This window comes from Myiozetetes cayanensis, unplaced genomic scaffold (assembly GCF_022539395.1).
Source record: "Myiozetetes cayanensis isolate MyiCay16 unplaced genomic scaffold, myiCay2020 scf12, whole genome shotgun sequence".
NCBI classification, from domain to species: Eukaryota; Metazoa; Chordata; class Aves; order Passeriformes; family Tyrannidae; genus Myiozetetes; species Myiozetetes cayanensis.
In genome coordinates, this window is record NW_026086826.1 from 25,212,768 (window position 1) to 25,240,181 (window position 27,414).

Genomic DNA, 27,414 nt, shown 5'->3' on the forward strand with positions numbered 1-27,414 from the left:
GTCTGAGAAGAGCAGAGAATCCTACCTGAGCAGTGAAATGACTTGGATTAGGGTGAGAACATACTCTCTGCTCAGGGTCCTTCTGCCTTGGCACCCAGGCAGTCAGGGATGAAACACAGGCTATAATCACAGGCTGTGAGCATGTCAGATGGCAGAGTGGCTCTACAGACACCATCCAACAGGAGGCTCCTCAATGGCCCTCATTTTGCCTTTGCTAAGTGGTCAGGGCTTCCTCTCTCACCAAATCAAGGCAGCCCAAATACTGTTCCTCTGGGAACTTTAATGTTTTACTGAATCACTTAGTTTCTCTTGATGAGTGCTGCTTCAGAGTCTCAGTTGCCTGGATCCCAGTGGGGATTTTGTTGATGGGGGTTTATTGACTTCTTGTTACCTTGAAGTTACTGCAGTGCCGGGAGTAACAGGTAACTCCTGGAGTCTGTTTATTTTATGGGTTGGATTTTTAAGAGTTGGCCAATGGTACCCTCATTTTAGGAGAAGTCACTTGTTTATTTAGCAATGCACTCACATACTGATCCATAAATAAAACCAGAGTGTTATTTAATAAGACCCAACAGAAGGTCAGCCCTGGTTCATTGGTAAACTGATCAATCCAGAGTGCAAAAAGCACACCCCTTGGGAAACTCATCATGTCTATCTGAGGGAGGTACCAGCCAAATACCAGTGTGATTTTGTACTCCACAGAGTTCTCAGGAGTTTCGGTCCCCATACCTTCTGAAAGGAAAATGCTAAAAGATCCAAGATGGAGTCATTGCCAACAACCTTAACTTCGGACCTCTGAAGAGGCTTTCAGAGTTGTAAGATTTTTACAGCTGGGGCTGCAGTTCCGAGTTCTGCATCTGTGGGAGAAAGAACACAAGGCACTGAAGACTGGTCTCACAACAGGGTCCAGGAATTCCCACACACTGGAGCTGAAATTCATCTCCCCTCCTTTAAACACCTACGTATTACTTGTCTGGACCTAAGACAGTCCTGTAGGCTTCTTCTACAGTTGAGTATGTGGGATAACCATTGCAGGAGGGAAGAAGCCTTCTGGGAGGAGCTGATCTCTCCCCACTGACAATCATGGGAAGTCTTGACAATTACCTTAAGCTCAGACAAGTATCTCTCAGATGTCCAAATTAGGCAAGAAGCATCTCAGCCCCAGAGTGCCCTGTGATCATGTACAGCCAGAGAGAAGGGAGCCACAAGGTCCTTAGGTCATTTAGATGATCCTGTGTAGCACATTACAAAATCCTCACATGATTAAGAGGCTTAAGATACAAGCAGCATTAATTCAAAGAGGCTGGGACAGATCTGAGAGGGTTGTACAAGGGAGACATGTCAGGTGTCACCCAAGGGATTTGCCATGGAGCCCTGGGTTGGAGCCAGGTTGAGCAGATGACATCCAGTGCTGATCCAGCAACAGTTCCCTTGGCAAACAGTTTCTTTGTGTGGCTGGGGATCCAGATTACACAGCTGTCCCTGTTCCACTGTAGCAGATACCTTGTGAAAAGCTGGCAAGCCACACATATTCCACGGCCCACAGGTCACCTTGGCCCATACAAACTGCATATATTCCACATGTATGTGCAGACATATGTAAAAGAGTTAACCACGTATGTACACCCAGAGGGGAGTCTTCCAAACTAAGGTTTTGAACCTAGACCTTTGATTTTTGACTTGATGATGCTGTGTGTTATTCTGTCATTGGAGGAGTGTGGGAGGACCTGCACGCTGTAGTGTTGCCCCAGCAGCCACGGCAGCAGGAACTGAAGCTGCTCTCAGCAGTGTCAGGCTGCACCTGCACACAGAAGGCTACTCAGAAAGCGTTGGCTACCACTTGGCAGAGGCTTGGCAGCACTTGTGGCATGTGTGACACTGTGAATCTCTGCTACAGATCTGGAAGTGGCAGCCTCTGAATCAGGACTTTAAGTTCGCAGGGCCTTGGCAGAGGTTAAGGGAGAGGGGCACAATCAGGCATAATGTACCTACAAATCAGATCAAGTCCCCGTGAAGCGGCACAGTCAAATGGAGCTTTCAGGAGGACTTTTTTATTGCTTGGATCTTTTAATACATCTGTTCAGAATGGGATGAATGTGTGGACCTGCCATGTCTCCTGCATGGGCGAGTTCTTCTTCACTCACTGCAAAGAGAGCCTAGACAATTACCTTAGATGAGCCATCTATATTTAGGTGTCCTAAATCAAGGGAGATTATTTGTACCTAAGATGCCTACATTCCCCTGCAGGGTTTGCAAAGACATGCGAGTGGTAAACTTTGACTGAACTGGCCAAATGCTTCAGAAATGCCCACCCCCACTGGCAGGCACTTAACTGCCTTCAAATCTGGTCTCCTGGAAAATTTTGAAAGTGCAGTTTTGTGTGAAGCTGAGCTTCCTGCACACGAGACCTTCACAGACTTACAGGCATCCAAAGACACCAGCAGGTATCTGCTAAACCACAGTGAACCTACAGGACTCCTGCATCTTCAAATGCCTCTAAAAACCTTCGTCTCAGGAGCCTGAAAATACCAACAACAGGCTGAAACACCTGCAAACTCAACATTTCATGGAAGAAGGATACAGGGAAGAGAGGCTTTTCACCAGTTTTCTGTCTTTATTTTTGCTGCAGGCACACACTGGGCTGTTCTTCCAATGCTTTGAAAGGACCAGAAGCTGTTTATGTTCATGAGCCTGAGCCCTCTCTGCACAACATTCCATGTTGGCCTGGTAAGCAGGCTAACCATGACTGTGCTGTTTCAATCTGCTCCAAGCACAACCAGCATCAGTTTATGTCTGCCTGAAAAACATTCTGTAGTTCCTTTAGTGGCCTGGTTTGTACAGGTGTTAATCACTCACAGTCACCACTTGGTAATGCTGCCCAGATCACCCTTCTCTGCCTCCGTTTCCTTATCCTGAACAAAATGAAAACCATGTTTCAAGGCCTAGGGATGTATAGTGTGATATAAATATTGCTATTTATGGTGATGATGAGAACGTGAGCTTTGTTTGGTGCAATGGCCTGGAAGTGCCTACTTGACATCATTTGGAAAAGACAGGTATTAACCTCTATGTCTGAAATACAGCATGTTGTTATTGCTCTCAGACAAACAGAATTACCTCCTCTTAAAATCAAAGGTAATCTGTTTTACTTCAGCAAGATGTGGTGATGTCCACAGAGAACAAATCACTTTTGGCAAGTGGAGGTAGGATTTTCTTGGCTAATAGGAAGGAGCATCAAAGGAAGAGAAGAAGGATGGGATGCAGCACCACTGGTTTTAATTACATGTAAGAGTCAAGTTCCTCTAGACAGCCCTACTGGCTGATATGCCATTGTAAATGCTCTGGGGAGCCTGGATTAAGAGAATGGGAAAAACAAGTGGATGGCACAAAGGTACTCAGGGCATTCAGTGGAATGACTGGTAAAGTCTTTGCCAGCTGGCATTAGGCAGGGATATATTGCTCCCATCAATGCAGTGTCCTGCTACTCTGACTCTGATTTTTAGTGGCTGTTTGGTTATCCAAGTCCATGCCTTCTTCCAGTTTTGATCTGCTCAGATCGCACTGAATTCCTGTTTAACAGTGAAGATGCTGAATTGGTCGTAACAGGGATGCACTGTCATTGCACAGCCACTGGAGAGAGAGGAGGCTCTTGTGTCAGTCCATTTGGAACACCTGAGTTGCCTCAGGAACACAAACAGCTTGAGCTTTGGTGGTTGCTGGAGCTGCACAGCTGGGATGGCTCCTCAGAATGCTGCAACTGCTTCCCTACATTTGCTGGGTTGCAGTAGCATTTGGGGGTTGCATCTCTTTTGCAGGGAGGCTTTAGTCGTTAACAAAGGTAAGCAGGAGCAATGGACCTGACCTGGGGACACCATACTGTGGTGGCACAGCAGAATCAGGATTTACTGTGCTTTGGCCAAGCTTTTGCTTGAGTAGTGGTGGCCTGGGAGAAACGTCTGACGGAAGGACAGATTGGGTATTTCCCTCATCACCTGTTGGTGGTGGATGAGCACTTGAGCTTGAAGGACCTTCAGTGTTCTGTGAACCTCGTCTCAGACAGGGGCTTGATCTTGGGTTAAATTTCTGGTGACATCAAGATCGGGAACAAGTCTTAAATGAGCACCAAGCAAATGGGATTGAAACTCCCTCTGCAATCAGATGATCATTCTTTAAATTAATGGTTTAAATAGCCTGGAAGTTGAGGCAGAGCATCAAAAAGTGACTGATACATAGGTGATTTCTAAGCAAGATCTTCTCTTTGAAATTTGTGAATAATTTTTAAATACTATAGTAAAGTGCAGAGAGCCCGAACTTTTAAGGCAAGAATGGTCCTTACCCAAATTAAGGAAAATTTAAAGATGGTCCAAGCTAGTTGAATTGGAGATCTTGAATTAAAATATAGCTTGGAAAAGGAGGAAATCAAAATATTATTCAGTCTGCAGCAATCTCATGCATTTAAGCTCCTGAAGGGCTTGTGTTTCTTTACTCTTGAGGTTCATTATGTCACCAGAAAAGCTTTACTATTTCACTGTGGAAGCAATACAGCCATGAAACATTAATTTCCAGGAATGTGGAAACCATGAAATATGGGTTTTTCTACTAAATTAAGATTTCACTTTTCTCTCTTCTCACATAGTTAAGGGAACGAATTTTCATTATATGTTTATGTATATGCATTCTGGAAATTCAAATAGGAAAGATATACAAAACACAGGAAGAACATTTCCACCCTGAAAAATGTATTTCACTGGTAACCAAACCAGTCATTTATATTCTGCTTTTCATCCTAAACCACTTTGACTTCTATATCCATCTTGGAACCACATCTTTCATTAACGAACTGCAACCACTCTGGTGTGTACATGACCAGTTGATATATTGTGCCCTGTGAAATGTGGCAGCTGTTTAGATCTGTATAAAATTCTTTACTCCCCTATTTCCACAATGCTGTTCTCTCACCATTGCAGGGACCAGTACCACTCAGGAATGCCTGGCACAAACACTGTACAAGGATCTCCTGCAGTCCAAGTATTCTGCACCATGGCAGATGCCTCTGGATGGAAGAAAAGAGGGGGAAGGACAAATTAATTTGTGATCCATGTAAAGGCCTTTTAAATATTCTCCTCTTACTGCTAACCACTGTTACTAATTTTAGGACTGATACCTCTTTCCTGGAAAAACAAATGACCAAGCCTCACAGAGCTCAAGAAGCGTTTGGACAATGCTCTCAGGTACATGGTGGGATTCTTGGGGGGTCCAGGAGTTGGACTTTGATGATCCTTGTGGGTCACTTCCAACTCAGGATATTCAATGATTCTAAGACTCTTTCAAGTATCTGCATGTACTCCTATTCACACAAAGTCCACATCAGTTTGTGGCAGCCCTGGCAGAATGAAAGCAATGTAAGTGGCTTAAAGGGAACGTGAAGCCCTTAGTTCTGAGGCCAGTTCCAGAATGCAAGTGTTCACCTGAGGTTTCTAACAATGTTACATGCTAAATTTGTGTCCATTACCAGTTAAACAGAATGGAAGAATCAGCCAAAACATCCCAGAAGCATCTGTGTTATGGGTTTCTAGGCTCTAAGACACACAAGAATATTCACCAAATCACAGGGTGGTTTTCCTTAATGCTACAATTAGTAGTGGAACATAAACAGAAGAGTTACAGGATAAGATTTGATGGCAGAAAGCCCTCTGCCATAAACTGGAAATTCTCAGCATGTGCAACCATATTGCTAGAGAAGATGACTTATGCAATTAAAATCAAAACTGGAGATCTGTTATCAAAGGATGGCTATGTGTACTAAAATCCAGCTGAGAGGTTCCCTGATCTCGTTATCTTCAGGCTTCTCTTTTAGTTAATCTAACACAGCTGACAGTGTTTGACACAGCCAGTTGTGCCTGCAGTCATGTGAAGGATGTTTTATAGAACTCACGTCTATCAGAACACGGAGGTTTGTTATTATGCAACTCTTTAAAAAGTCTAAAAAGCTTTGCCGGAGTTGCATTTCAGGGGAGTAAGACATGATAAAAATTCTGACAGTCAGAACAGTCCTCTCTAACATCACCATTAACTCCTAACATTTTGAACAAGTCTTAATAACATTTTAAGTGCAATTTATTTTAAAACTTCCATTCAAAAGAAACATTATTTTGCCAGAATAATAATAAAAAAATCAATCTGCTTGGAAAACTGTGGTTGTGTGGTTTTCCCTCATAAGGAATTTCAAAATTCTTCCTCCCTGTCTCCATTCAGAATGAAAACAGAATTTCAAATTCTGAATTTGTTTGCAAAATGAACTTCTGTCCTTCCACAGCATTTCCTGTGCCTGTGTGAAGAGGACAAGAGGTTTAATGTATAATTTCTGTGAGCCTGAAGGAGATGGGGTGCGTGTTAGTCCTTTCAAATCCAGGCTTATACAGCTGTTGTCTGAGTATAAATCACAGAAGCTTTTGGTTGCACTAACACCCTCTGCAGTTTAGCACAGCTGTTAATTAATACAATACTGTATTAGTTCTTCTTATAGTCTTACTATTAACATCCCATGAAATCCCATTAGCTCTGCATATGGTGCCAGACTTGTTCCCAATGTGGGAAAGAAAGAAAGGCACAGTGGTATGAATAATAAAGAGAAGCTTTCAAGTGGTTTCCACTGTGAACATTTTGAAAAAAAAATATTTTCCAGAATGCAATTTGTGGGGCAAACTTTTCACAAAATTTCAATGCAAACATGCATAGATTTGTCAGCTAAGTTCTCCCCCAGAGTGTGAAATCCCTTATGTACTGCTATTGTTCTGTGGCAGAAACATCAGGAAGATGAAGTAGTGCCTAAAAAAGGAAAATTAACCAGGTTGGTTTATTGTCCAAATTGACAGAAATGAAAGAAAATAAATAAACTGCACAGCTGATGCCAATAAAAAGATAAAACTTCCCTTAGATTTTTGGTTTAAATATTTTGAAGTACAGATTGTGAGAACAGTCAAAATTTGGGTTCAGTTTTCCAAGAAGTTATTTGAATTTCCTGCTGCAGTAATCCAACACATCCTTCTTAAATTCCAAGAAGATTTAAGTGCCATACTAAAAACCAGGCTTATTTGTTAACACCTTGTACAGAACACTCCAAATTGTATTAGCAACTACAGAAAATTCATTTCATTCATTTCATTCATTCACCTAATTATTTTCTATTGGTTAAGTTTTATCCAGTGTTGACTCCTTAATGAAAGAGAGATCCAACAAGGAGCTGTTAGAAAGGCTTTTAAAAATTGGAAGAATGATGAGGCAGGCAGGATTTAGAAGCAGACTATTCCCTGGAGAAGCCGACTCCATTGTAATTCTCTCCTGACCCTTTAGGAGTTGCTGCCCTAGAGCTGCAGTAGTAGCAGTGCATGGTTAGGAGTGTTCCAATAGATGCTTTCTTCCTTCCCAGTGCAGTGGTTCATCCACAGCCCAGTCTCTGCAGTCCCCCTGGGCAATTAGGACTGGCCAGGGCCTTTCTGCATGGCCAGCATCCACACAGGGACACACTGCTCCGGGAAGCCCTCCTGCCTCTCCTCTCGCAGGATGGTGAGTCCGCTCATTTCAATGAGGCTGTGCAGGATGTTCAGGTCTCGGATCACGCTGCTGTCCAGACAATCCAGGGTGCAGCCCTCCCTGGCTACATTGTCCTTGAGAATGATAACACCGTTATCCTTCAAGCCATTCTGGCACCGGATGAGAAACTCCAGGAGATCTTTATCTGTCAGATACCCTACAGATGAAAAGATGGAAAATAGATCACCGGTAACCATCCAGACCCCCCCTGCACACATCAGAATGGCACCTTGATCTGAGTCTCCACACCCTGCTCCTTGCAGAAGTTCTAGTCCTGACAGATTTAATTATGAAATCTTGGGCAAATCAATGAGATCAACAGATATAAACTCAAATCAAGATTTAGGAACCATGTTCGTAGTAGCAGCAGATGTGGACAGAAGCCAGTGAGGAGAAAATACTGGGTGCTGAAGGGTTCTTTAATCTGGTAGTTAAAGTCATAATAAGAATCAGTGGCAGGAATCTGGAGCCAAACAAATTCATATTGGGAATAAGTGACAACTGCTTAAGTGTAAGCAATTACCCACTGGAAACTACCAACAGAAGTGGTGTTTACCACATTCTGAAGTCCTCAAATCAAGTGGCTGAATTTCTCAAGATATGTTTAAATTGAACAAAAACTACTGACTCAGTACAAGGCTAAAGGAACGAATATAATAGCTTGTGATATAGAGTAGATCAAACTAGACAATCTAACAGATAATCTAGACAGTCTAATTAGGTAATAACTAGACCATTCTGTCTTTTAAAACTAAAAATCTCTATAACTTTGTGTAACATGTGTAACATTACATAACCCCTTCAAAGGGGCTCTGGATCAAAGATGCAACGAGGAATGCAAGACCTTCTACACTGCTAATTGGACTCTTTGTGTTACTCCATACTTCTGGGATTTTTGCATATAGTTACACACTTAAAAGTAGTACTTTATTCAATATGTTTTTGAGATTCTGGTTTTTATCCTTCCCTCTCAAAAATCAGGACTTCTGTTACGCTGAGGACAGTGGTGTAGGGAAGATAAAAATGAGATGTGTGAAACATCTAACGTGAATTAACAAGGACAGGTGATCAGAAACTGAGTGAAAAACTTGAAAGAAAAGATAATTTGTATTTTCTTGTCAAATATTTAGTTTTGTTGATGGAAGATTTAAACTTTAATAACTGGAAGTTGTCATTTTAAGACAACATTTTGACAGGGCATGACAAGTTTCTTTAACCACCCCTCCAAAAAAAGGAAAAAGAAAAAGCCCCCAAACCTAAAGCTGAATACCTTTCAAGTGGAAGGAAAATGGTAATTTCTATATGACATGTAAACTTTCTTTTTTTAATTAAATAACTGCTTGGGCTCACATACTTATGCATGCATAAGACGAATCAAGATGGCAATGGCAAGATTCACTGAAGCTTTTAAACACTGATTTGGAACTTATTAACTTTTAGTGCAGTTTTCTAAGGAAATGAGATCTTCAAGGCATTGCTCTCTAGCAGACAGTCCTGCTCTCACTCCACCAAATGAACCTGTTGGCACGTTTCAGCCAAATTCAAGATGGGGTAGAAGTTTGATTAATTATTTCTTTGAAACTGATGGAGAAAGAAGATTCAGATATGTGTCTATGCCAAAGAAAAGGCACACACTGCCTTTGACAGCAGCCACAAAGCTGACCAGCAGAGCGTGGGACAGGTCTGAGTTCATTCATCCTCGCATTGACTCAGATTTGCTCAAAAGATGAGGCAGGAGCTACATTTACTGCAATGACTCGTTATTCCAGAAAAGCAAAAACACAAAGGAAAATGATACTGGTTTGCTTGTACAGCTGTAAAGGCTTAGAGTTCTAAGGAGCTCAGTTTTATTACTCATTAAGACTGTGTGCAAAGGACAAGTGTTTCTGAATAAAACCATCTCCCGTGCTAATCTCTCTACCTTTATCTTTCATTTCGCCTAGCAAGAAACTGTCTCCAGTGTTTTGGATAAAAGGAGTTGTTCAGACCTCCTCTTATGCTTCAAAATAATTTAAAGTAATGCCTTTTGCCAGCTGCAAATGCACCATGGACACAGGTTAACAGATAAGAAGAAAACCTTCTTTCTGCAGCAAGTTTTCTAGAAAAAATGATTTTGTTTCTTACACATGTAAGAAACATAGTCCACATTATCTGATAGCCAGTCTGTTGGACTGCAGGAGAAGCAGCAGATATTTTTTATAGGAGGGTCTGCTGTGGGACATAGCTAAGGGAACCTGTTTAATAAGTATCAGTGCATGTATAAGACACCATCTGATTTACAGGCATTGGTGCATCTGTCTGCAGCAAGGGCAAGTAAGAAGCAGGATTCCTCCTCAAGAAAACCCATATACAAGGCCTCCTCCTCAGCTGCACCTCAGCATGCAGGCTGCTTTCCAGGAACAGGTACCTTCCTCCAGTCCACAACCTGAAAAAAACCACTTAATCTGTACCCACTGTGCACGTGGCTTGGGGGAACCCTCAGAAGCCACTTGTGATATTTTAGGAAGCAATCCCAAAGGTCTGAGAACCTCCCTTTACAGCTGCACCATTCTTGAACATAAACTTGAGCACAGGCTGTATATTCTCTGAGATGTGGGGCTGGGTGAATGGTGCCGAACTAACCTGAAACCCACTGAATCCAGATGACGTCGTATCTCTGTGGGGCTGGAGTGAATTCCTGGAGGCTCTTGCAATAATACATCTCTACTCTGTCCCCCTTGCCCTGCAGGTAGTTTGGGACCTCGGCCAGGAAATTCTCCATCATATCCACCAGCTCCACGCTCTTGAACACCGGCAGCAGGACGTGCTTGCTGATCCGGCCTATCCCAGAGCCGCAGTCCAGCGCGCGGTTGGTGCCGGCCTTCCCCACCCCCTGTGGGACACAAGAAAAGAACCTGAAATCTGAAAAATGCCACACCTGAAAGATCATAGTGACTGTGTTATCCACTATGGTCCTTAGCCCACCAAATCTATTGTCTTGTCTCCTTATTTCTGCAGAGCTGCTGCAAGATTGGTAAGAATCAATCCACCCCTGGGTACCACTGTGTGAGCCAAGCTGGGCTACCCCATTCCCAGCCTGCTGCTGAGGGGACTTCCTTACTGGATTTACTGCTGTGCAGTAAGTTTTTGCTTGGAACAAGAAGAGAAAAAGTCTTTCAGAAGCTCCTATCATTCTCAGAGGATCCACTGCTCCTTGTAAAGTCCTTGCAACTTCAAATATTCACACCTCACGGCCGACTACACGGCTAGATAAGCCTCATTCTGTGCCCTGTAAAGGCCTGACAGAAAAGGAAGCATATCCCAAATAGTGCATGCAAGCAGTGACTTCTGCAGCACAGAACTCCCAAGGTTCCCACGGACATCTCTGCAGATACACATAATCCCTGGGATCAGGGATGCAGTTCTCAAAACAAGCGAATGAAGTTCTGTTTGAACGAAGATCTTGGAGTGGCAGGTAACGTGTGACAGCTCACAAAGTTTGGGCTGGAGCATATACAGAATGTCTTTTAGGCACAGCGACAAGAAAGATGATTGAATAGATTTTGCTTAACTGTTCCTTTTTTCTTCATAAATGTCATCTTTGGACAGAGATCAGACATGAAAAAACATGGTACAAAGGCTAAGGTGATGAGAAAATAATGAGGTGCTGTAAAAAGAGCTTTATAATGAAAGCTGTATTTCACCCCTAAAGCTTCCATTCGAGCTATAAAAAGGCTCTTAAGAGCCTGTTATTCTTCTGTAAAACAGAAATTCTAAGTCTGCACAAGCACTGAGTGTGAGATTGGGGCTCCCCTGGCCAAAGTTATCTGTTGAACAAATACATTAAAAGCAAATGTAAACACCTTTTCCCTGTCCCCTGGAACAGAGCTGAAGTGAAAGCTATGGGCCAAAGTCCCTGCTGCAACTTCATCGCTCTGAAAGGATAGAAGCCCAGGAAAAGTCTTGCTCTTCCCACTTATTGGGAGATTCCCCTCTGTAATGATCAAGCATAAATCATGTAACTCACACTTTTCTGGCCTTGCTTCAGTGGGTAATTCAGTAGATTATTAAGGTCAAAGGACAGCACTGTCAATGACATGACTATGAATAGCCCAGCTGAGCATCTGATTACATGGAGTAACTGTAGAAAGAGCACACGGCCCTCAAGGGCTCTCACCAGTCCCCAGGGCTGCTGGTCCCAATTTGTACACCAGGAAGATTAATCTCCTGATGTGTGCAAGAGTCCACAAGTCTGCAACCCTACAGGACTCTGGAGACTCCCTGTTTGTAGTTAGCCAGAAAATGGGAGCCATTGCTCATCCACAGGCTGCACTTTGGAGCACGTGGCTTTTCCTGAGGGCCAGACTAAACTGTAACAAGGAGCTCAGGAAAGGAGAAGGAACTATGTCTTGGATCTCTACAAGGTGGTTTTCAATACTGTTTGCCAGCAGGCACACGCTGGTCTATGTTGATCTGATTAAGTAAAAGTCTCTGAGAAAGCTGGTGAGAAAACTGGGAGGATTTACCAAAACAACCACCAACAAAAAGCCACGTAACTCCTTCAACATCTGTGATTCAGAGAATCTACAGTCCCAGCAGCTCGCTCAGAATTGGGAATTCATCTCCCATGATATGTCACGGCAAGGACCTCTGATGACACATCCCTGTTGGCCATCAAGAGGAAGGAAAGGGAACACTCATGGGAGACAAAGCTTGATCCCACACTTTGCTGAAAGGGAGTGAGAGCATCGGGCAGTCAGTTGAGAAGCCTTGTGAAAAACCACGGCTCCGCTTGTAATGAAAATGTTGACATAATTCCATGTTCAGTTAATATATTTTCAGTTTGGAAGTGCTCAGGGCTTTGACAGAGTATTAACATTTTCTTTGGAAGGCAATCATTTTCCCAAAAGTCGAATTGAGTTGAAAATCAGACTCCTTATTAAAAAATAGTATAAGTGAAAACTGTAAGCCAGAACAGGCTTCAAAATTTAAGACCGACAGCTCCTCTGACTGCCTGCTTCCCCACAGAATCACCACCCTTTAGGACACATATTCACCCACAAATTCTTCTGTAAAGCTAAATACAGCACTCAAAAATTTCCTTAGGGATAAAAGAGCTGTGGAATATGTTCCTGATGCTACTTCAGGTCTTGAAAGGAAATGTAGGTATGTAGGATAAAAAGGAAATCAGAGTTCAAGAAATAGATAAAAATCACAGGAGTTTTCTTGCTAAATTAAAACAAAAAAGCATGTTTTCAACAACATCTCTTCCATTTTCCTGATCAAACAGGAGAAAAATCACTTTCAAGAAGCTTTTCACTCATCAAGTAACCAATGAGGCAGATGAACTGCAGGCTAGAAAGGGAGAAAGGGTTTAGGACAGAAAGGGAGCTATAAAGTCAACACAGCCTCTGTCTGTATTATTTTACACACCTATAGCTCACAACTGTTCCTCAATTAATGGTTTCTTTGTTTTCTTTATTTCCTTTTTTACTCACCTCCGGATTAGGCACTTGAAAACACAGTGTCTGTGTGGACATCAGGGCTTTACCTGGCATTAACACACTGCCATAAATATTCAGGGCTGCAGCTCTGCTGATAACCCTTCACATAGGGCTGTACCTGAGACAGCCTGGAGCTTGTCTGCACAGCACTCTTGGCTCAAGGTGTGTTGCTCTTGGTTTGAGTTCTGCCCACACACACATAAAACCTCTTAACTTGAGCACAGTGGCACTTTCAACTCCGTTTGCCTCGCCTGGGAGGGAGACAGGCTAAAATATAAGTGAAGTCCTCAGTCCTTCCTGTAATTCCTTCCATGTGCCCAGGCAAGATAAATTCTCCAATGGTAAAGAACTCTGTAGCTCAGTTTACAGTGGTGCAAAGAATCATGCTAAGAAATGCCATACCTGAAGGTATGCAACATCAGTCATGGAAGGGAAATGTCACTGTGTGGCATTTCCACACCAGCCAAACTGACTCAAGAGGGGTAATTTGAGCGGAACCGGGCAACTGTTTTTCAAGGAGCACTAGTTTTGCCAGAATATAAAGGTTTTGAAGAATAAAACTGTTATTTCAAATCTAGAGAATAGTTATAGCCAAAAGAACCTGGGAAAGAATGTTGAAAATGTCAGAAGGCTTCTTTTTCATGACTTTCAAGGAAAAAAGAAACCAAACTTGTCAACTTTTTGTTTCTAAAGAGCATTTTTTATTTTGGAACTGGCTCAAACTCTCGAAAACAAAGGGAAAAGTTCTTCAGAGGGTAAAACAATAAAAAAATTGTTTAGCTGATCTGAAATTAATTTTCCTATTTTCTGATTTTGTTAAACTTCTCTTAAACAAGAAATTATAGTTTATATTAGGGTGAAGCAGAAGATTGGTTTTTTTCTGTCTTGATCACCTTATTGGATAAAACACCTATTCATAGAGCCATAAACTTGGTAAGAAATAAATCAGATTAGGATAAAGTCACTGCTACAGAAAGCCAGTAAATATCTGTATCTGGTGGAGTAGAATTCAAATTCCAGCAGTAAGAAAGTAAAATAAACCATAAATCACAGAATCAATTGACTTGCATCTCAACAGGGGACAAGCTTTAGCAAATTAAATCAGCAAAATTAGCAAAATGTGCAGACTCCTGTTTCTTTTTTTTTCCTTGTTTGATCTTGGCCATTCAGAGTATCCTTTCTACCCCTGCCTAATTATAGGAGTAGGAACTCTGCTCCGGAGCATTCTGCATCTGTCATCACACCTGATGCATTGGGTATGACTTCTCTTTGGCATGTGAAACTCTACTGCAGACTGTACTTCTTTCCTTTTTGGGTCTTGGAGACGGGAAAAGTGTAAGAGTGTGATACAAACCTGCCGCTCAGGGAGCCGAGTCCATGTGATGTCTGGGAAGTGTGAGATCCTTCCCTGAGCACACAGTAACGCACCCCTTGAATTCCAAAAATGTCTTTAAAACAACTCTTGTACAAAATTTAAAGCACGTGCCTCAACTGCATTTCATTTTTTTCTGCAAATGCCATTTTCAGAAATGTCGTTCAGAAATGTCACCATCGGGTTCAGCTCCTCACTGAACCTCCTTTCTATCCCATTTTGGGGATATGGAAAGCAGGATACGGTGAGGCTCTGAAAAGCCTTTTTTTTGCATTGGCATCAACACAAATGACTGTTAATTTAAAAAGTGTAGCTGCTCACCTGTGCTCCGCTGGCTCACGGCCCCAAAAGCCTCCATCCACCAGGTACAGCAAACTTTGCCATCACTTGCCCTTCATTGCTACGCAGGATTTCTATCTGGTGTTAAGCCACACTCATTTTCCATCCAAGCCATTTCAAATGTACCCATTATTTTTTCCATACACAACATCTAATCAACCTATTCAATGTTTTTTTTCCACAGCGGATCGTTAAGGCTAAAAAAAGGTCATCTGGCTATGCCAAATTTGTACACTGGAGCAGAAAATTAAAGATCTATGGTGCATTATACAGAACTAGTCATTTGGTCAGCAAGAGAACTTAAAAAAATTGTTTTCCTGTAATTTTGTGGATTATTTAGTGTCTAATGCTGTTGTTGAGCTAATTTAGTGGGCTCTTCCCCTGTGAAGAAGGAAGAGCAGTTAGAAAACCATCAGGCCACACTTCTAAAGAATTTTAGATTTTCAAAGACATAGTTAGGAAAGAACAAGATTTTTAGACACCTAAGGATCAAAGTAATATGGGTCTTAAAATCCCACTTGGCATCTCTCTGCAACTCAGTCAAAGCAGACCTTTGAAGGTATTTACAGACCTTTAATAATCTCCCTGAAATAGTCCTCAGTGACACTAGAATGTTCAAGAAAAAATATTTTGCTAATGTGTAGTTTATTCTATATATTCTATATATTTCAAATGGGGAGGGAGGGCTGGGTTTTGTTGCAGCATTCTCAGAAATATCTACAAATAGTCAAACCAGAAACTTGGCATTTAGTCTCAGCTACTTTCCCAGGTGGACTGCAGGATTTTACACAGGCAAACCTGCCACTGAAGCTAGCAAGGGTTTTATCATGAAAGGTCCCATTTCTGCACTGAGAATTAATCCTCTGTTCAAAAACAGCTCTAAGGACTCCTAGCACAATCCTCTCTGCAGCTTTGGAGAGTAACAAAAGGATGTAAACCAGGTAAATAATGATGTAAGCCGTGGCAAAATGTGTGTTCGGAGCCATTTAAAACAGATGTGACTGGGCACCCTGCATGTCATTTTGACACATCACCATTGCTTCTTGCAGAAGATGAGATTAGATGACTCACCCCAACAAACTTCCTGAGAAATTCCCTGGAGGATTCAACATCTGTGTTGGAGAGCTCGATGTAGTCTCCCATCATTCCCTCTTCCGTGGCTGGCACATCCCGGTAGAAGTGCTTGGCCCTGGCGTAGAACTGCATCTCCCCGTTGATGACTTGACTTGTCAAAGCATAAAGTTTCACTGCAAGCAGATAAATCACTATTTTATTGTTAATGACAGATATTTCTGGTTTAGTTAATGGCATAATGACAAAGATATATGAACTGAAGTTGAGCCTTCAAACCAGCAAACCTGTTTCTGAAGCAATGGTGGAAGGAAAGCTGTTGGATTTAATCCCAGGAGACCTTGAAGGGATACAGTCCTCCTTGGGCAAATTCGGTGCCTCCCAGGCTCAGAGGTCATTTTTGTCATGCCACTATGTTTTCATGTCAGTGCAAGATCATTTCAAGTTTGAAGTGAACCCACACACCAAAGAGAGCAAGGTGCCTGAATTTTCCCAGAAAAGCTGTGGGTGGCATTTCTTGCTATGCAGAGTCACCACTTCTGTAATCACAAACCTCACTGTTGTGCAGATTTCCAGATATGCTTTCCAGCCATTGACAGCTGCACAGACAGTGCACCAAGAGGAGAGTGGATGAATGAGGCACTTGCTCTGGTCTATTTTTAGTGGTACTGTACAGCCTGTGGCACTGCAAGTAAGCTGAACCAAGGTACAGGTGGTAGTCTCAAGCCTAGATGGGGAGAGGCAACTTAGGAGAGGCAGTCCTAAATTGTCATCTGTCACAGATCGAGGAGCAAGGTAATCAGTGGGTGATATACTGGAAGGTTCCTGTGTGCCAGAGGCTTGGATGTTTCTTTTCACTGCTTGACTGCTTTGCTGATAATATAAAGCAATCAGTAGTTTGAAGTTTGTTTTATTAAAACCAGTGAGTTTTGGTGGGTAAAGGACTATTTCCCTCTATCTTTTAAAAAGCTGAGGTCTATGCTCTGCATCCTGGGTTCCCCTCTATCTGATGTGCATCAGCATATCCAAAGCAGTTGTGTTTTGCAGCTCAGAAGTTTGGATTAAGGCAGGCTATAAAATTTGCTCAGAAGCCATCCCCTCTGACTATCCCATGTGCACATACAAGTGCCCAGGCATTTTCCTGTGTGTGTGACAGACCTTCCAACACAAACACAACTGCAAGCCTGACAGAGAAAGCCAAGCAATAAGGAGGGATGGAGTCACAGTGGGAACAATCCCTTGTGAGCTCCACCTTGCAGTGTGAGACCAGCTCTGCTGCAGGTTCCCTGTGCGCTCAGGGAACTGGAAATGATCCAGCAGCAAACATCCTTTGGGTTAATAACAACAGGAAGGGAGAGCTCCCTGCCACTGCACACACAGCAGGGCCAGGGAGCAGTGCTTGGTCACTGCATCTTTAAACTTCCCCGGGAGCACTGCCAGTCGCTGCTGGGAAGGGTCTGCACAGGCCATGCTGTGCTTATGCCGGCTGGGGAGCAGGAATTATGCCCTCCACACCGAGGAGGAGAGTTAGGCCAGAGGCCCTGAATATAAGCCTGGAATGTATTTATTGAGGGCAAGCATGCTCAGCAGGGAATGATAAGTGTGTGCCTGCCCATCCTCAGCAGGAGAATGACATTTTGGAGGCAAATGAGGAGGGGGGGGGGACAAAGGAAGTAGGATGGGGAATAATTACCACCAAGGACCACTCGGAACAGAATAGTGCTATTGGATTACGCATAAGCAGCATGCCCGGCATATCCTTCATCCAACAAAAGCAGCATTACAGCCCCTCTTGTCATCACCTGCTTAAGTCAACTGCTGAACGGATACTATTAAAGCTTTAATCCATTACACATTTATGTTATGCCTGAGAAATTTATACCACAAGAAGCGCTGAGCCCAGCAAGGGTCAAATCTGTGAGTTTTACACACTCTGATGATTATATTCACATACTCAGAAGAAACCATTTAGCTGAAGAAATTAACACAAAGGGGGCAGCAGCCAATCCCCAGCACAACTTGGCCAGGGTGGTTCCCAGAGCCTGGAAAAAAGACTCCACTGGCAGCTGTGATTCTTCCAGTAAGTGATCTCCATCTTTCCCCAGGAGTGGCAATATCTCGTCTTCTCTTGTGTCTCCTTTTGCTCCATTTCAGAGGCCAGCCTGTCTGGTGAACAGAACTGAATCCCTGCATGGTGGCTTTGGAAGATCTTCCATATAAGAGTCCAGTGACGATTCCAGGGCTTGTTTAATGGACCTGTCAAGGGACAGTGATTTATCCCATTTTGTTAAATTGAAGGGAAAGGCATTTACAGGCTGTCTGCACAACAGGACAGCATGAACAACAAATATTCAGAGTCCCTCTACTCAAAACATGAGCCTGACCTGAGGCAACACATGGGGACGATATGCTGTTCCAGATAGCAGATCTGTAGTGTGTGCTCTCAGATTTCTCACTCAGAACCAGTATCAGGCTTGCAGAATTCCTGCCGGGACTTGCATGCACACACCAGCTGACTGCAGCTCCTCCTGGGCCAGCTGGAGCCCCACAGCCCTGCCTTCCGTGCTGGCATTCCAAACCAGCTCTGGGTCAGCATCCACAGGAGCTTCTCCACGCATCAAACTGTGCAAGGATCTTTTTATGCATGTCTCCCACCCAAGGGCATGCAAGGACACAGGCTAACATAAAGACTGGCATTGTACCCAAAGTTTCTCCTGTGGACCCACAGTCTCACTCACGCAGCGTGAGATCTCTAAAGGTGATTTTCACCTCTTGCTCCCTCGGTGTTACTCCTCCCTCTCAGGAATTTGCAGCACTGCCAAGCCTCCCAGTGCACAGCCCAATTTTCCAGACACAGCCAATCAACCTCACCTCTGGTCTGCCTTGCAGCTGTGCCTGGCATGTAGCTCCAGCAGCAGATCCACAGGGAGAGGGAGCTTTGCAGCTTGCAGGAATCTACCCCAAAGGAGAAGTGCATGGAGGCATACAAGTCCTTGGTGGCACTCAGTGCTGCAGCCCTGCTCCAGCATGCCTCCCCCTCATCACAGGGTCTATCCAGCCAGAGGCACCTCCCTTTCCATGACCCATGTGGGACTATCCTGTGCATCAGGAAATGAAATACTTGTGGGGCCTGTTGCAGATACACAGCCTGAGCTCAATGAACTCTGTAAAGTAGGGCATGGGCAGGATGGGACGATGGAGGCTCTCAGACATTACAGAGTGGGTAGCTGTCTAATACATGAGCTTTCCTGTGTTAAGGCAGGTAACTTGTAAGATTTAACGTTAGAAATGTGTTTCCAGTAAATTAAGAATAAACTTTTCCATGGCACAGTTGTCCCTCGGCTGAATCTGCTGGCAGGTCCCCCAAGTGGAGACAGTTAAAGCAAACCCACTGCAAAATCAGGCTGAGGGCAGGAATGGCTCCCTAAAGGTCACTCCAGTCATGAGACATTAATAATTTTCAGTCACTGCAAACACAGTCTGGATGCAGAGTGGTGATCTACAGCTGAATGCCAACCCGGGGACTAGACAGACACGATCCACCTGAGCCTTCTGCCCTGCAAAGTCCAAAAACATTATCTCTAATGTTTTCTTATGGATCAGTTAAAAATGTTGTTTTTCAGTGCATCTGGTCTAAACCTCTAAAGAAACTGATCCCTTAATACACAATTCTGTGTGCAATCCCAACCTGCAGTACACTGTCTTACAGTTCTTGTTTGCAGGCTTTACTCAGCTAAATTTCCCTGGCAGAAGTAAATGTTGCAAGAAATTTTTCTGAAGTTTTTATTTCTGAACATTATTTTGTGGCTCCAACTGCTTTCTGCAAGATACTGAACTAATTCCAGTTTGGCTGAGTATTCCCTTCTAAATGCAACATCTGCTTTGTGCCTCAGTTGAAAAATAGTTATCGGTGTGCAGGGTAGAATTCACCTCTCTGCTGTGGTCTAAGAACCATGTAAATTCTGTTTTATAGAGGATGAACATCATCCCACCCCCAGAACAGATTCTACTTACAGACACGTGCCTCACACACAGGAATATTTGTCTCCAGGGATGGATCATCTAAGTTTTCCACTGCAGATCTCACCCCACTGGCACCGAGACCCACAGCCCATGTAAACATGTGCACAATTTCCAGCATCTGAGTAGCTCCAATTAAAGTCCACTGGGCTTAAGGGCACTCACACACTTTTAAGTACATTGTTGGACCAGGGCCTAAAGTTACTCATGTCTTTTATTTATAAATGTTACCCTGGTCTGTAAAAGTGACATGTTTCTCTTAACAGGCTGTGATACCAGATATGCTCAGCTCCTAAGTAAACATGACCAAAAGTGCTCCACCACTGAACCTGGCAGTGGAGTGGGGGGAGTGTAGAGTTAGCATAGCTTGAAGGAAGCTTTGTACCTTGCTGACCTTGGGCAGCACTGCAAGATTCAACAGGAGGCTTGATTTCAGCATTATTATTCATGCTTAGGGTTAAGGACATGCTTAACTACTCTGCTGGGTCACAGTCTTAGTGTTGCTTTAGTTGTTTAATATTGTTTACACAGAGATATCTGGATCTAGTCTTGAAGCTTGAGAAGTTCAGTTCAATTCTGCTCAGATCTGCTCTGAACTGAACTGGAAAATGTCATTCTGCAGAGATGTTCAGACCTGCCACATTCTGTGCTTTCCCTTGCAGCACTGAATCACAGGATAATCCAGGCTGGAAGGCACCTAAGGAGGCCTAATCCAAATTTATGCTGAAAGCAGGGACAGACATGACAGCAGATGAGGTTCCCCAGGACTTTATTCAGCAAGACTTAGGAAGCCTCCAGTGACAGAGAATTGCACAACTTCACCAAGCAACCTGTTCCACTGACTGACTGTCCTCTTGGGGAAAGAGTTTTTCCTTACACCCACTCTGCACTAGTTTTGTTTTGATTTGTGGCCACTGTCTCTTGTCCTCCTGCTTCACACCACTGTGCAGAGCTCAGCTTCATCTGCTTATGATCTTCTGGGGTAGGTATTTGGTCTCCCCTCTGGATGAACATTCCTCATTCCCTCAATCTGTCTTCACAGGGCATGAGCTCCAGTTCCCTCACCACCCTGGAGGGCACCCAACTCACTCCAGGTCACTTCCTGCATCGGGGATTCGAGATTCCACAAATGTGGTCTAATGACTGCTGCAGAGAAGGGGATAACCACTTCCCTCCATCTGCCAGCCATGCCTTGGTTATAACATCCCAGGATACTGCTGGCTGGCTCTGCTGCCAGGACACGCTGCTGCTTCACCTTCAGCTGCTGCCCAGCAAGACCCTCCCAGTGGGGCTGCTCCCCAGCCAGTCCCTGCCCAGCCTGTGGCATTGCTGCCAAAGGTTTTTCTCTTTCCAGGTACACAACCTGGCATCTGGCTTTGAATTTCAGGGAATGTGAATGGTACCAGTTTCCCACTGGCTTCTTCCTCCAGCCTATTTAGGTGCCTCTGCATGGCAGTCCTGACATGTTGTGAAGTTCCCTGGATGTGTATTCACAGTTCATGAGCTACCCTGCAGTGTCCTCATGCCCACTTTTCCCTCCGGACAATAACCATGGAATAACAGACATATGGCATGTTCACAGGAAGCCTGGGCTCACACTCCATTTTCCATGGAGTCAAAGCAATTTGGATAAGCTGGCAATAGGCTTTTAAGCTCTTTAGTGAAGTTTTAATGAGTCAGGTCATGAAAAGCCGGGCAGAGGGGATCTTTAGTCTGATAGGAACATTTTACAAATCTTGTTGGCTGGGAATGGAAATTCAAATAAAATTCAGACAAGAAATAAAATATAGCTTTACAAGAGTGAAGCAATTAGGCCTGGAAACAACTTAATGGTGACTGATGGATTCTCAGCTATTTGAAGCCCTTAAACCAAGATATTTTTGTTTTCACAAATACATACTGTGACCCAGACACAAGTTACAAGCTGAATGCAGAACTTTTACATGACATATTAAGCTAGATGGTCATAATGGTACTTTCTAACCTGAAAATGATCTATTGGTACTTACACTAACAGTTAACAAGATAGAAAACCCTGCTCAGTTTCTAATATGTTGTGTTTATTTTCAAAACAATGAAAGAATAACATTTTCATAGACTTCATGAAGTTTCATCAACCTGTAATTGACTTCCCTTCCATTACATCTTTCCTTCCATTCCATCATTCACAGCTACCTACCACTAGGTATAGAACTATTTATCTTCCATGTTTCATTTCAAATAGCTGCAAATATTGCTGCATTTAAAAAGCCACTCCAAAATACTACGGTAATAAACAGAAATGCTTTTTCTCTTTACAGGACTTGAGTTCTACCCTCCTGAGCAGAGTTCTCACTGGCATCTGTATAGTTCACACAACCAGGTAAGATAATCCTCTCACCTAAATGGATCAGTCCTTTAGGAAGGAGCTCTCAAGAATTCACTGTGAAGAGTGGTTTAACAGATTGCACAGACTCATCCTTTCCATCTTGAAATTCCTACAATTCTGACACTGAGTGTAGGCTAAATAATTTTGCTTAAAACATGACTTGCTAATGTAATACAGGCTCAAGTCAAATCTACTTTTTAGCTATATTTTACTATGGAAATTTTCTTTCTTATTCAGGGTCAAATTTTCATAAGAAGTGAACATTCATTTTCTGCATCTAAAAAAAAAAAAAAAGATGTCTTGGTATTCTGTACCAGAAGCTATTACTGGAATTTGCCTATAAACAAATGTTTTGGAAGCATTTTCCTCTCTAGACAGCCTGCTGCAGAGATTAGGGTAAAGAAGACTCTTGAAAAAAAAAATTTAAATCATTACCTTTCAAGCACTTGTCCAAAACAATACAAACAACAGGGCTAAGGACACCCGGAATGATGACAAAACATGTATCAGGCAACAGAAAGCAAGGCCTGTCAGTTCTGCTAGTTTTGCATTTGTCCTTCCAAGTTCCAAACAGGTCAAAGAGTGTTTTACTCAAATGGTGACAAAATAAGGAACCGTCAGCCAGAAACCAGACCTTGCTTTCACTCTGGTCTTTCCCTTGCCCTCTTCTAACAATTCCTGGAGTATTTAGGTAAAACAACAGGGTACTAAATTAGAGGGAGCTGAGAGAGAGAAAGTCAAATGATTTAGTGAGCACTGTAGTCTCTCCAGCCAGGCTTCTCTGAACTACTACACTTGCTGTCATTGATGTGTCTGCCCTCTACACAGAACATGATACTCCTTCCCAGAGCACGGTCACACACACACAGGCACTCCTGCCCACCGGCTACTCACCCAGGGGAAGCTTCTCCAGCAGGTAAAGGTAACACTTAAAGAAGTCATTTTGGATCGCCTTGTGCAAGACAAAGGACATACTGTGCCGACAGAGCTCTTCGTCCGTCTTGTGCCAGCGTGACTTGAAGGCCAAATGTGCTGCTTTATAGGCCATGATGAAGATGTTCTGTGAGGGTGGACAGCTGCTGTGGCTGGTGCTCTCTGCAGCACCCGTCCTGCCGCAGAGGCAGAGGCAGTGTCATTTAAATTGTGGCAATGTGCTGTCATTCTATATCGGGGTGTGTGCCGAGAGCGGCGCAGGGGGCGGGGGCAGCAAGGGGAGTGAGAAATGCTGGCTCTTGGCACTGGCTCACAGCAGGCTCTGGAGTGTCACCCTCTGAGACAAGCAGGTGCTGGAAAGTGGAAATAAAAATCACCCAGGAAATTGCTTAGCCAGGGTAAAAGTATATCTACTCCAGGAGAGAGTAGCTTTAATTCAATTACACTTTTCCTAATCTATTCATCCTTCACTTCAAAGGAACTCAGACATTATCCAGGATCTCCCTCTTTCATATCTCACAGGGTGGTTTTGTTTCTGCGTGTCTCCTTCACTATTAGTTCTTCAGTCCAGGGCACCCAACAGGAAGGCCAGAAGACAGAACATGGATGTGTGTCTCCACACAAACCATGTGTCCTAATAAACTCTGATTAGAGCAACCAAAGAGAAAGTAACAGATTCAGCTTCAGGCTTTGTCACTGTGTGTGACAGGGCAAACTACTTTCTACAATCTGCCTGGGCTCATTTAATCTGGCTAAATCATGTAGACTACCTCATCAGCAGGGACTAGCTGGAAAGAATTGCTTTCTGGCAACACAGGAATGGTAAAGTCAGGGAAGGATAAGAGCTTTTTGCTTCAGTTAACAAAATACACAGAAGAACAAAAGGAGATAAACTTGTTAACAAATGCAGACAAATTTATTGTCTGGAAAAGAGCAGGTTCAGGCCACTGCATAAAGGGGGCTGTACACCACAAGTATGTCCCATCCCAGAGGAGATTCGGGCCCCCAAGGGACAAGAAGAGACAAGTACTGCTTCAAAACCTTGTTTGTCCCTTGGCAGTTCAGGCTCCTGGTGTAGGACAGCCTCAAGACTCTGGAGTTGCAAAGGTATCTGGCAAGGGTATCGGGACTTTGTTCTGACTGCACTGACCTCCACATGGTGTGCCCAGGAGCGCTTCCCTGTTGCAGGCTGCTTATTCCAGCTGTCTGCAGTGTAAGCAAACAGCAACACAGAGTCAGGAAGTTGGATGTTTCCAATACAAAAGGGCTGCCACATGTCCTGAGCAGTACTGCAACCTCCTGACTAATATCTGATCAAGCTTCTAAGAGCAGCACAAATATGACCCAGCCTTTACCAAAAAAAAAATCACTAGCAATTTGGCTACAGATGATGCTTTAGCAATGCATCAATTAAAGCCTATTTTTCAACATTATTTTTCAACATTATTTTCCTATTGGAGCAATCAATCTCTGTTTCTCTGCCTCGATATTACTTATTCAAAGTATTTAGGGGCAAAACCATCCCTGGCCTTTTTGGTTTCCTTAAACTACCATCCTGTACTACTGATTTTCACCTAACTGCACTGGCATGTGCTCCCCCAGCTGCTCCAGTCCATGTGATTGTGCAAACGTGCTGGTGAACAGATCAATGAATAAATATTATTCAGAAAAATATACTTATTTTTCTTTCAAATGGGATCAGTTCCCCAGCCCACAGCTGACACAAGGGAATTTGTCATGTGCTGCACTATGGGGGCTGGAACAGCCACTTGGGATAGCAGTGTGGAGGAGGGAGCATCCAACAATATGCAGTGGCCTTATCAATAATGCAGATCTCCCTGCTTCATCCTGTCATAGAGGTGTGCCCCAGAGGGTTCCACAACAGCCAAAGGTGATTTAAGTACTGGAAGATGTTTCTACCTTTCCACTCTTTCCTGCTTGCATATTCCCCTCGTTGAGGTGTCTGCTGAGACATTTCAGGCCTTTTTGTTGTCTGGTTAGCACTATGAACAAGCTCAGTGCAGAGCTCACAACTGCCGGGAAAATGCAAGAGGGGAGGCAGAAATGTGCAGCTGAGGATGGGATGGAGAGAGTGGGATCATGGCAGTGGTTACACCAGCTCTAGTGCCACTGCACCAGAGTCTGAGCCCTTTCTTGAGCACAGGGCGATGTTCTCCATGCAGCCTTAGAAATTCCCTTGAAATAACTCAGCCTCAAAATTCCTCCCAGTTAATGTATCTATCAGAGAAACCAGGCTCTCTCCAACTAATCCTGAAATATCTGGGCCCAGACACAATCCTGGTGTATGTCTTGGTTTTCTCACAGATCTGACCCTTTCTCTTTGCTTATCTATTTTCAGCCACTCGCCAGTCAGTGTGCCAGGAATGGATGTGTGAAGACAGCATGTTAATGCTTTGGAAAGCAAGCTTACAAAAGACACCCCTACAAGTGTCAGGACCCACTTGTTCAGCATTTGACACCGTGTTTCACATCTGTCATGGCTGTAGTTTTGGTAATGCCCATTGTGTAGCAAAGTGACCCCTCTATTCAGAGACAGCAGCAACTCCAAGCAGGAAACCTAAGCCCTGACGTGTCCTAGTGGAGTCAAATGCTGGGACAGGACTGTGGAGGGTTCTGGGACCACAGCCCCAGGACTCCCCACAGCTCTGACAGTCAGGAAGTCCACATGGGCCTCAGCTTTTATGTGTGCCAGGAGGATGGGAAGCATGAAGGCAAAAAAGCACATTCTCTATCATTTTAATGCCCTGCTAGTGATCTTCTCATAATACACTTCTCCTAGTTCACTTTCCTTAGGAAAACAGCATAACAACCATGTTACGTATGTCTCTGTCACTGACTTTTACTACTCCACCACCAATCAACATTTAAACCTCTCTGTCTCAAACAGATGCCACAACTATTTCAAAGATTGCATCAAAACTGTAGATGAGGTACAGAGACAGGCCTTATGCTGGTGTCACTCAGCAAGGTGAGCTTTGCTCTTATGGGACACCATAAAACCCATAGGATGGTTGGGAACATCCACACTTGTCTTTCCATGGTACCATTCTCAACCACCCAACACAAATGTGTCAAAAAAACCCAATTCTGAAAAAACCAGGATTAGTTCACAGAAACTGTGAACAATTCCAGCACTACAACATACCCCACATTTACATTAACAAGAACTGTGGGGCTTGAGCATGGGCACGATGGCACCAATACTACTTGTGGGATCACTACTGAACAGCTTATTTACCTCTCTAAAACAGCTATTTAGCTTTTCGTGAAGTGGAAGTCAGCTAGCCAGCCTTCCTCTTGGTAATAGGGACAGTGGAGAATCTGGATCTCTGGACAAACTGAAGCCCTATGCTAAAATAACAGTCTACACATCCATAATGCATGACAGTCCTTGGCTTGAACAGCTTTTGGTCTAAAATAGGAATGTGCTTGTATTTATGTGGGTAAGCAAATAGTTCCTCTGTGTGTCTCCCTCCCCGTGAGATCAGGCCCTTCTAGGACAAGAGGTTTAACACAGATTAAAATGAAGATCAGCTAGAGCAGCTTCTTGTTAAAACACCTGCAGCTGATCCCTGCCTGAGAGAAGCAGGTTTAAAATAAGGTATCAGATGGCTTATGATGAGTCGTGCAGGATCCAAGGTGGATCTGGCTGTTAGAGCATCGGGGTATTTAAAGAGAAGTTGTACTGGCCTTTACATTAGTAGGTAACCACATGTCTGTGCAGGTCTGAGCTGTACACGCTACTTCTGAAACACATTGCAGCTGCACAGCAATGAAAAACAAAACCATGTGCACCAGCTCAACATATCACACAGATCACAAAGGGTCAATTTTGCCTTTAAATTACTGTGTTCTGCTTACAAAACACCTGGTATGCAATCCAATTTCCACATGGACAAACCATCAGAACTGCTGTAAGATGTCTCCTTACCTCAAAAAGGCCTCTGTTAATTCTTCTCCCTCACACTCATGCCTGGCATATGCTGTCAGGAATAGATGTGGTTAAAGCAAGTAATTTTTGTTTTATCTTTGACAACAAGTTTTTAAAAGTTCCTGGGAACCACCGGATGCTGTTGACAGAAGAGGCATGGGCAGAGAGCACACATGCAGTTGTGAGGGCAGAGAAGAACAGCTGCAGGTTGGGTGGCAGGTGGTAACCTTTACAACTGACTGCTGCTGCCTGGATTGTTCTGCTGTAGCTGCGGTGGCTTATT

At 43.6% G+C, this 27,414-nt stretch overlaps 1 protein-coding gene and 1 long non-coding RNA gene across 2 annotated transcripts in view; both read right to left on the minus strand.

The window, feature by feature from the left end:
* The window catches only part of LOC126635592 (uncharacterized), a 65,706-nt gene extending 64,855 nt beyond the window's left edge, over positions 1 to 851 (minus strand). The window contains exon 1 of the long non-coding RNA XR_007627748.1: positions 730 to 851. This is a non-coding gene — a long non-coding RNA (uncharacterized LOC126635592). The remainder of the gene's footprint in view (positions 1 to 729) is intronic.
* Positions 852 to 6,423: 5,572 nt separating this feature from the next.
* Positions 6,424 to 23,426, minus strand: NTMT2 (N-terminal Xaa-Pro-Lys N-methyltransferase 2). The gene is made up of 4 exons (XM_050306652.1): positions 23,141 to 23,426; positions 15,859 to 16,034; positions 10,216 to 10,465; positions 6,424 to 7,750 (listed from the first exon to the last, which is right to left on the minus strand). Exons 1-4 carry the CDS (start codon positions 23,292 to 23,294, stop codon positions 7,476 to 7,478), a joined length of 855 nt encoding a protein of 284 aa, XP_050162609.1. The 5' UTR covers positions 23,295 to 23,426; the 3' UTR covers positions 6,424 to 7,475.
* Positions 23,427 to 27,414: the final 3,988 nt, after the last annotated feature.